The sequence below is a fragment of the Lactuca virosa genome, chromosome 2, assembly GCF_052849685.1.
Source record: "Lactuca virosa cultivar CGN04683 chromosome 2, Lactuca_virosa_CGN04683_v6, whole genome shotgun sequence".
Taxonomy (NCBI): domain Eukaryota; kingdom Viridiplantae; phylum Streptophyta; class Magnoliopsida; order Asterales; family Asteraceae; genus Lactuca; species Lactuca virosa.
The window spans coordinates 158,869,353-158,880,412 of NC_136427.1; the positions used below are offsets into that span (position 1 = coordinate 158,869,353).

The 11,060-nt window shown below is 30.0% G+C and overlaps 1 protein-coding gene across 3 annotated transcripts; it reads right to left on the bottom strand.

Moving 5' to 3' along the window:
• Nucleotides 1-5,502: 5,502 nt before the first annotated feature.
• LOC145159662 (nuclear transcription factor Y subunit A-10-like) lies at nucleotides 5,503-9,599 on the bottom strand. 3 transcript variants are annotated; one of them, XM_079078683.1, is made up of 6 exons: nucleotides 9,420-9,599; nucleotides 8,801-9,102; nucleotides 8,507-8,655; nucleotides 8,039-8,101; nucleotides 7,284-7,424; nucleotides 5,503-6,289 (listed from the first exon to the last, which is right to left on the bottom strand). In XM_079078683.1, exons 2-6 carry the CDS (start codon nucleotides 9,039-9,041, stop codon nucleotides 5,921-5,923), a joined length of 963 nt encoding a protein of 320 aa, XP_078934809.1. In that variant the 5' UTR covers nucleotides 9,042-9,102; nucleotides 9,420-9,599; the 3' UTR covers nucleotides 5,503-5,920. The 3 variants fall into 3 exon arrangements, with proteins under 3 accessions (XP_078934809.1, XP_078934810.1, XP_078934811.1); XM_079078684.1 differs by having other exon boundaries at nucleotides 8,801-9,109; XM_079078685.1 differs by lacking the exon at nucleotides 8,039-8,101.
• Between the last annotated feature and the right edge of the window lie 1,461 nt (nucleotides 9,600-11,060).

Genomic DNA, 11,060 nt, shown 5'->3' on the forward strand with positions numbered 1-11,060 from the left:
GAGGATCCGTACTCGAGTCAAGGAAAGCTACGATGATACCAGGAAGCTTGTAGAGTATGAGACTCCTCGATATATATATATATATATATATATATATATATATATATATATATATATATATATGTGTGTGTGTGTGTGTGTGAGAGAGAGAGAGACTCCTCGATATATATATATATATATATATATATATATATATATATATATATATATATATATATATATGGTAGTGTAGTACCCCTAGGGTAAGGTACTCTCACGAACTTATCATTTTCACTTTTAGTTTCTATTATATGCATGTATCGTGACGGTATTCATATTGGTTGTCTTCCTTTCAGGCTCGAGAAATACCTTCAAGTATCTTTCACTATTCTTCTATCCCTGTGATGACTTCACTTTCCAGTCTAGTGCATTAGGTTAATTCACCATCTCTCGTCTTTTACTAGTGTCCTACTTGACACTTGATAATGTTGTCATCTAGTCGCCAACTCCTTAGGATCCCAAAAGATCTTATTGAGTCAACAATATCGAGCTCCTTCCCAAGATGTCTTAGTCACACTTTATTGTATTATCTTGTTTTGATCATCATGTCTCCATTTCTCCAAATAGGTCATTGGGTCACCTCCCAGATTTGTCAATCATATTCTAATATTTCTTTCATCTAAGGAGGAAATTCATGGTTCCATTCCATTCTTTTCTCAATCAACTTACATGTAACTTGAAGTTATCACTCCTATGTTGACATAAGCTCGTCCCAAATTACTAACTTCAACTAATTTTCTTAATCATAAATTTGGAATTTCAAACTCTTGTCCAATTTTAGACTTTTATCAAAAGTCAACTATGCCCCCTTTAGGCTAATTGTTTGTAAACATATTTAACAACTCAATTTTCTTTATTCCTTGTTGTTTCTAACTCACTACCATTTGTACTTACATAGTACAACTTAATTTCAACATACATCAAATGATTTTCATTTTAAACTAGCTGTTTGACTTTGACAGAAAAGTCAAAGCTGTCAAAATTTTCCATTATCCATTAACATACTTTGAACTCTTTCACGACTCTCATTTTACACGAGGTATGTGATCATTAAGTCCCTCACTCACTCGAATCTTTATCATATTTCACAAAACCCTTTCATGGTTTCACCAAGTTTGGGTATGTATCATGTGTTTATAATAGTACGAGCCATATGCTATTATAACCACATCATACATAATTGAGCTTGACTTCACCACTTAGGAGGTTTTGAACCATTGGTTTAGATCGTCCATACACTAGTCTTACTTTCATTAATCACTTTAGAAGCACTCAATGTAGCATTCTACAAGCTAATCTAACTTATCTAAAGTCTCATATCATATAGCATGGCAATTCCTTTCTAACACTTGTTGCATAATATTCTACCTATAATATTCTACCTAACTCAAGGCATAACAATCGTATGACTCATTCACACTTTCCATAACCAAAGTCTAAGCCTAAGAGTGGAATGATCCAATCCTAATTCGCTTAAACTATGACTCTGATACCAAACTGTAACATCCCAAATTTTTCAAAATTTAAAATGCTATGGTTTTAAAATCTTTTTGGTTTTTAACCCACATAGTTTTATACCATTAAATGTTTTATACCTTCGGGGACATCCGATAAAATTGGAACGATACAGAGAAGGAAAACTCTTTTCATACACATCATAAATATCATTTCATATATTATCATTTCATTTCAAAATATATCTTTCTACATTCCATTCTATATCAGAACATTTCATTATTCATAACGTAATTCATGACATTTCTTTTCACATTCCATTCCTTATTTCATTAAGGGCTAATTATGGTGTTAAGCCGTTTCCATTTTTATACTTAGGGTACCCATAAGTCTAGACCAAGGTGGAAAGAACAAATCAATCCACCAAGGCATCGTGCTAACTAGGGCATCTACTTCGCGAAGGGAGGTGCCACCCAGTAGATTCCTCTATACCTCTTACGAGGAATCATGGCCTGCGCATCTTTCATTCTTTCTTCACTTTTGAATTCTTGCCATTACTTTCGTTTCTTATCATTACTTTCCATGCTTTAATCATTTCATACTTTAGCATCACAATAATCATTTCAAAAGTAAAACATCTGTACTTCAAACATTTCAAACACATTATCAACACATTCTTTCTTTCAAAAACATTCTTTGCTCTTAAAACATTCTTTCTTTCAAAAACGCTCTTTGCTCTTAAAACATCCTTGCCTTCAAGGCACTTTTTCAAAGCACTATTTCCAAAACATTTAACACTTTCTTTTCAAAAGTTTTCATTTATCAAAAAATTGCATTTCATTATCATAAAATCATTTTGCCATGTACCCCAAAGTGGGAAAAATGCCAACACGTACTCACCTCAATCACACGTAGGCTAGCTAGTCTTCTTCTAGTTCATTTCCTTAGAGCAACACTCTCAAAAAACACCTATATAACATGTACATAAGTCATTAACTTGAGCAAAATACCCCTGATATGTTCCCTTACCAAAATTTATTGTTTCATCTCATTCCTTATGTAAACATATGAACGTAGGCGAAAACCGCGTGTAAATCCGAGTCCGTATGCAAAAGTTACCCAAAAACTACATGGCATTGATCAGGGCATTCCACGCCTGTGGAATGATTGGACTTGCCATTCCACGGTCGTGGAATGAGGCCTGCACACACAAAAATCTTGATTTTTCTCAATATAGAACCCTACTTTGCATAGTTCTTGAAGACCATTTTCCCATTCACTTTGTATCATTTGTTTAGGTTCTCACACATGATTAGGAGGTGTTTTATCATCTTAAAACACTCCACTTAATCCTTTAAGTGCTCATTGAACTCATTAAGAACATGATGATCTTCAAGTGTTTAAAATAAAGGTAAACTTTTCCATTGATCAATTGGTCATTCTAAAACTTACAAAGCTTCTTCCCAACTTATTAAACACTCAAATTAATATTTTTCAAGTACATAAAACCTTCATTAATCTAATTGTAAGTACATAATCTAACCATCGAATCCTCAATTCTATTCCATGTTTCTTAAAATGCCCTTTAGGCCAAAACAATCACTAGAACCACTTATAGATCAAGAGATACTTCATGTTTATGTTCTAATCCCATCTTTAAAGTGTCAATTCATATCGATGAATATCATTCATCTCTTAGATGTCAATCGACATGTAGTTATCCCTAAATTTCATAAAATGCCCTTATGGCCAAGTACTCCATAAATTCAACAAGATGTCATTCAAGTCTTCATGTTTTTGCATTTAAATCATGTTATTAGTATCAACTCATATTCATGAGTATCATATACTCATCAAATGCTCATAAACAAATGATTCCATTGTTTTTATCACATCTCACTCAATTCCATTCCAATTCTAGCATAAACATGATTCTACCGTCATTGATGATTTTGAGCATTCTAATTGGATTTGTTGCTATCAAATATCATCTAGGTCATAAAATCCATTCTAATATAACATATAAACTAAAAATCTCCAATTTAGATTTCTAGGGTTCATGAGGGTTTTCACCCAAGTATTTAAATTCATCAATAAGATGATTGGATTGAGATTGGGGTCATCAAAACAACTTAAGGGAGGTTAGAAAACCAAACCTTAATCCTCAAATGAGATCAAAATCGTACATAGCTCCAATACCTCAGGTCCTTTGTCTTCTTGATCACAGACACATTCACATCCCAATTCCTGGGAAGTGAATTGAGCATCTTTGTATAATCCGTCACTTATAACCCATATTCACTTACAACCCATATAATACACTTTTTATTATTTGAACATTCCTTCATTAATTAAAATATGTACTCTATATAAGTTTCTCAAATACATTGCTGCCATTATCTTATATGTATGACAATGCAACGTGATACGATATACTGGTTTCTCACTCCTATTTGACAACAAAAACATGTAAAAATCCGCAACAAAAACATGTAAAAATCCGCAACAAAAACATGTAAAAATCCGCAACAAAGCGCGAACTCAAGTACTAGTTTTCTACTAATATATAAGGTCAAGAAGTTAACAATAAAATACATTACAAAAATAAGCTTTGAAATCATTATACGACGTTAAAATCTTCGATCTCACATCAAATTTCATATTGTGCTATTTTTGATGTAAAATTGTTTTATTCTAACATTATTGATTTATTGGTTATCTCCAATGTTTTAAAACACAATTTTTGAGTTGACCCGGTGTTTCACGGGTCAACATGTACAACCCGGTTTTCAGAACGAAGTCGTTTTGATTAGTTTCTTAAGAGAAAACCATTGATCATCTCCTACTTTCTCTCAATCACATAACTTTCTTTGTTCGCACTTCCACGTTTCTTCCTAAAAATCTGCAAACAAATACAATGAAAATAAAATGAAAAAAGGATACTGTTTACTCATATTATGAAAATGTCATTTGGTGGTGAATTGTTAGCGCACAGCCGCACATGGTAAAAAGAATATCCATAAAATAAAATGAAAAAAGGATTATGATATGACTTATGAGATCTAATCGTATGTGTGGTGTTTTTATATTATATATCCCTTTTAATTTTCTATTGTTTTTGTTTCCGAACCTGCATGATTGCATGATATACATTATTGACTCTTATTCCATGATACACAATCCAAGTTTCTATTTTATCCGAGTAAAGTATTAAAAGATAATAATAATACTAAAAAATATATAAAACCAGTCATCAATTTATAAACGACACTAATATGTTCACAGGTTCAAATGATGACGGAAAAAGGAAAAAACATAACCGTTTGGTCAACCTGGATTTTGGGTCAACGGTTCAATCGGGTTTTTGCTAAACCTGGTCGGTTCAATCAAAGTCATAAATATGTAAAAACCCGCTATCTTCACTGGGTTGTGGTTCAACCGGGTAGATTGATCAAGTTTTAAAACATTGGTTATATCAAATATAACACAAAATATAATGTTATAATATTTATTAACCTCAAGTTTAATGTTAAAGTTTCATTTACAAACAGGTTCGATTTCGAAATTATACATTCTTAGTTTATTATTTATTTGTACAATATTAGTATATATAAAATATTTGTTACTCGTGATGTCTTGTAACAACTTAAGTTGATGCTAATTTATTGTGTAGATTAAATCTAATTTTTATATTTTTATTGTCTAATAATATAGTTTATAAAGTTATTATAATAATTTTGTAAAAAATTAGACATTGTTTGTTGTGCTAGGTGAAAAAGTAGTTTCTTATAAAAAAAACTACTAAGTTAATTTTGTTGTCTTACTAAATAATTTAGATTATTTGTGTCAAAGATGATTTTGAAAAAAAAAAAAAAACTAAAACCAATAAAAATTATAATAGTAAAAAATATATATATAACATCACTATTTTTCATTTAGGATTTATTTAAACATATAAAACTTTAAATCTTGTAAAGAATACTTGCAAAAGTTGAGAAGTACATAAAATGATTAGTAACAAACATCGAAATATATTACACCACCCAAAGTTAGAAGTTTATAGTTACACAACATGTAGAAATTACATATGCTAAAGTTTTTAAACCAACAACTAGACCAAAAAAGTCACAGTTGAGGACTTATTTCAACAACATTTAAGTAAAGATGAAACAAACACATCGATCTCTTAGTGTTTGTTCATTTTTTTAACATGCATTTAGGTTATGAAAATCTCATAACAACTCTCAAAACATTGCACATCATACAATGCAACGAGAGAAAGGTTAGAGACAACCTTAACACAATAAGCCAAGGATGAGTTGCCAAAGACAACCAGATAAATTTTTTAAATATTTATCTGGTTGTAAAGATATGAGGTCCCGATATGCTGATATACATACAATACATCAGGACCTCATCTCTGACATTAGATTGTAAAATTGCAGCGACCACCACCACCAGCCGCTGCAACCCATTTGCCATGCATGCCAAAACTATGTTCGGAAGCAGTGTTCCCGGACATCATTTCTGAAAAAGAGACTACCGAAAGGTTTCCAATTGGGAGACTTTTAAGGTCTCCCATTGAAAACATGTTATTTGGTTCACGATGAGAGATGGAGTTGTTATGATCAGACATGAAAATGGCATAATTAGGAGACTTTAAAAGGTTTTTGTCTTTTTCTTGATCTGTATTTTCATCTTTGCAGTTGTTTTCCTTTTTGGTGTTCAAGAAACGACCTCCGTTCCCTCTTGGTCGACGCATTGCATGGAGATGACGCGAGTGGTGCATATATGGCTACACATAAAAAACGATTAAAAAATCAATAATTTTTTTAGCTTTCATGGTGAATATTGAATAATACTAATACTATAAGCCACTAAATTTATAATAAAAGTTTAAGGTGAGTGACTAAGCTAGAAAAACGTACTAAAGTGGATTAAATTACCTATAAGTTTTGACTAAATCGGAACTATACATACATGGGTTTGTATTACAATGCTAAAAACTTAATATCGTTGCATAAAACTGAAGATGCATAAAAGACGAGATTTTTGAATTTAATAACGTTAATAAATTGATAATGTATTTTTTTCATTTTTTCCATTACTAATATTACTTTATAAATAATGTTTTATAGAACTCTTAAATATATATTAATGATAATGATTATAAAGTAACTAATAATGTTTTTTATAAAAAATATCGGATTAAATTTGGACCTAGACCGGGCTTCTTTTACATTAGTTCTATACCTTAAAACAATTTATCTATGCATGTGATTTATAAAGGTATAATATGCACCTCACCTATACCTTATAAATAATTACATATTTTTGTAAACTAACTTTTATGATTTGGAAATATCTTAGGTCTTAAATTTGGTAAAAAAATGATCCATCAACTAATTATATTGGAAAAGAGTAAATTACAAATTTGGTCCCTATTTTTTCATACAAAATTGCTATGAATTTTAAAATTGTGTCAATATTGTCTTTACGTTTGCACTTATTTATCGATATGGCCTACGACAAAATTACAAATTTGGTCCCTATTATTTTATTCAAAATTGCTATGAATTTTAAAATTGTGTCAATATTGTGTTTAAGTTTATAATTCGATTTTGAGTTAATCATAAAGACTGCATGTGCAATGAAATGCAATAACGAAACAATTTTAAAATTTGGACTGAACTTATAATTTTGATTAGAGCATAACGACAAAATTTGTAATTTATTCTTGATTATGTCAATATTTTTATGTAAATATTTATAAAAAAAAATCAACATACCTTACGATTTTTCAAAACTTTATTTGCCATTTCTGCCTTAGCACGTGATCTTCTACGTCTTATTATTCCATGATATTGCTTTGCATTCACAAAAACCGGTTCATCATCATTGCTCAAGTTTAAAGGCAACATTATCCGACCCTGAATAATTATCGAAAAGATAATACTTGAAAGGTTATTTCAATATGTCAATATAAATAAAAAAATTATGAATCGGATTCCTAAGTAAGCACATTCATCCAAATAGAATAAACATAAAAGTGATTTGTTCTTTTAACCCATGATATTTAATAAAATTTTGATGTACTGTATTACCTAAAAACGTTGTTTTCTTTTGTGGTTAAATGCAAGAAATAAAAATGTAATTTTATTGATTAGTTCAATTTAGCATCTTATTTTATTTTTTCTTTGTATTGAAATATTGTATTTTGAAATCCTTCCTAAATATAGTAATATCATCCAAGACACAATTGGATAATTTTTTTAACATATAATCTCTAATAAAAAATTGAAAGTATAATTTATAATTTGATAGAATTTTCAAAATACACATCTTATTAAAAAAATTTAATTAAAAGTACAATGTTGCAATAAAAGTTCTATGGCGTGCAAAGTATATTGGTGTTTCTTGTGTTTAGTCTTTTTCTTTATGCCTTATTTTATGATGTGCTATTTTGATACGAAAATAATTGTTGTTTTCCTAAATTAATATATGGAAACAAAATATATACAAATTAAACAAATTAAGAACACACCGCGATTTGATGTCCATAAGTTGACAACACTCCATAACATTGATCTCTATACTTTCCGCAAAGCTATATCACCATTTGATCACACAACACGAGAAAATATATAATAAGACAATAATAATAAAAATCAAAATTATCAAACAGAATAACATTTAAACTGCATTTATTACACTAAACACGAGACAACAAAAATTTATATTTTTTGTCTCATTAATATCGGTCTTAAACTCTTAATATCATTTCTAGTCCGTCAAACACAAACCCAGTATAAAACTCTAAGTCATGTCTTGTGTAACAAACTCATTTTTGTCTCATTAATATCAGTCTCAATATCATCATTTCCGGTCAGTACTAATTTGTCATGTCACGGCCTTATAAAACTGTCATCATTCTGTGATGTTATGTACAGTGTAACAAATTGTCGTAATTCTGTCATGTCATGTCCTGTGTAACAAAGTGATAAAATCGTACCATGTTAGGTTGACCAAATCTAAGATAGTCCGAAGGAACAGATTCCATTGAAAACGATGTCTGAATTTTCGTTGGTTTTTGGGTGTTGGATGAATTGTTGCACTCATCAGAATCCGATGCCGATTGATCAAGTTTTCCACTAACATTTCCTGTTTCAATTCAACACAATCTTAAGATGTAAACTCGAAGACACATTTTACTTTTAAGATTAAACCGATTTGTTTATAAATCCATAAAACCTTTAGGATCTAACTGAGGAACAGATCGATGAACACAAAGAACTGAAAAGCATACCAGTGAATATATTGAATTGAGTTATATCCCTTTTGTCGAACACTTGGTCTGCATCATGATCATGATCTGATCGTTTAGGTGTGAATTTTGATCCGAAAGTAGTGTCGTTGTGAATTGATGAAGGCTTCGCTTTCATGGATTCTTCAAGTGATGATCCAGTCACAAGTCCACTCCACCAAGGAACTGAACTCATCGGAATCAAACCTTCATGTTCTTTGTAATTAACAGAATCCATTGTCATAACTATAACTCAATTACCCAGATCAAATTGAATCAATTTCCAACACCATATGATTTCATTCCTGCAAACTTACGTATGAAGATCATTAGATTATCGATAAAAAGGATTCCAAACCAATACTAGCTCAATTCAGAACAGCTTAAATCTTAAAATCACAATATAACGAAAAAAGGTAAGTACAAATCGTTTGATTAACAAACATTTGTAAAGTGTACAACCCATGAAAATTAACAAAAATCCATGTCGATTTGCTAATTTAGACAGCGAAAAATGGGTTGAAGGTAAGTGAACATGAGATAGCAGAGTGAAGGGAGTGAATATTCCGAGACAATAACAAGGAGAGAGAGAGAGAGAGAGATTAAGAAGAGGGAATCGTACCAATTGAGAAGAGAGAGAGAGAGAGAGAGTGAAAGAATTCAAAATCCAATTATGAAATGGAGAAAGAGAATTCCCAATTGACAGGTGCCGTGTTGATACAGTTTGAAGATCTTGAAGAGGTATGGGAGATTGATGAAAGTGAAACAGGAAAGAGACCAATGAGTGAAAACAGGAACCAATTGGGTTGGGTGCTTCTAGTGACCAATAACATATTGCTTTTATGGATTTTTCCTATTTTGCCTTTTTCTTCTTTTGTTTATTTTGTTTATTAATATTTATAAAAAGATAAACACAAAATTTATTCTTGAAAATTTCAATAATTTTCTATTAAATGATTTATTCTTATACAATCTCATCTTAAGTATTATGCAACGATAAATGAGATATATATTTTAGACCATTAGGTAGATAAAATAAGTGCTTAACCTTTTGCAAAAATAGCTTAATTCATATTAAAGTAAAAACTTTTGGTGTTGTAAAGGAATAAACACTCAACGAATCGTTTTTAGATTGTTTGACGGAAAGTTGGGTGAAAGTTTGTTTATATAATAAAGAAACCAACTTGAAAACTATTTTTTTTGTTCGTTTAATTAAACGAACGAACACGAGCAATGCATTCGTTTATGTTGGATTATAATATTACATTAGATATATAATATTAAACAACTTGTGAGAATGAAATGAAGCTTTTTTAGAGTGCTTTAAGTTTTGCAACTTCTACATTTACTAAAAATATCAAAAGTTATAATGGATATATCATAACTATTTATATTAACTTTTAATGTATTTCATTTGAAGGTCTATGTTCATTTATGTTTGTTGCATGTTAATTATATTTATTTACGTTTATTTATGGTCGTTTATGCCATTTTATGTTTGTGATATTAGTTTGACATATTAACCAACATAAACAAACGATCATGAACATGGTTGTTTGTTACACGAATGAATATGAATGAGAAAATTTGTCCGTTTATCTATTAGTTATCATTCATTTGTGCGGTTAACTTAAATGAACCAACATAAACAACCTTTTAATCATGTATGTGTGGTTCATTTACAACCCTAAACATTTTTATAATGTAAATGTTAACAATAACTTTTTCTACAAATACATTATCTTAGGAACCGATCATGGGGACAAAATTTCAACAAATCATTACCTTTTTTAATCTTTCACATATGTTGATTAATTTCTTTTATTCTATATCAAAAATATATTTCAAATATTAACTAATAGTAAGAAAAACCAATTAATGCTAGGGGTGTGCGGAAGTGTAAGAAGAGGAGTTGGATTAAAAAAATTTGTTTACAAAACGGAAATGATTTTCTAGGAATTCAAGAGAATCTAATGGTTATGACGAGTCTTTTTAAAGTAAAGACGATATGGAGAAATTTCCAGTTCGATTTTGCTTGCTACACAACTATTGATCATTTGGGTGAAATCTTGTAAGTATGGGATCAATTGTGTTTGCCAAATCTTGTATCATGTACTCAAATAAATTTGTCGTTGTTGAAGGTAAATGGATAAATAAACCTTCTAATTTTTAATGATATATATATATATATATATATATATATATATATATATATATATATATATATATATATATATATATATATATATATATATATGCACCT

Excerpts from the sequence above, each read along its gene's own strand:
- LOC145159662 (XM_079078683.1), bottom strand. The coding sequence starts at position 9,041 with ATGACAATGGATTCTGTTAATTACAAAGAACATGAAGGTTTGATTCCG. Across the intron at positions 8,102-8,506 it reads GATTTGGTCAACCTAACATG|CTTTGCGGAAAGTATAGAGA; the intron begins GTACGATTTTAT and ends ATGGTGATATAG. Across the intron at positions 7,425-8,038 it reads CTTATGGACATCAAATCGCG|GGTCGGATAATGTTGCCTTT; the intron begins GTGTGTTCTTAA and ends ATAATTATTCAG.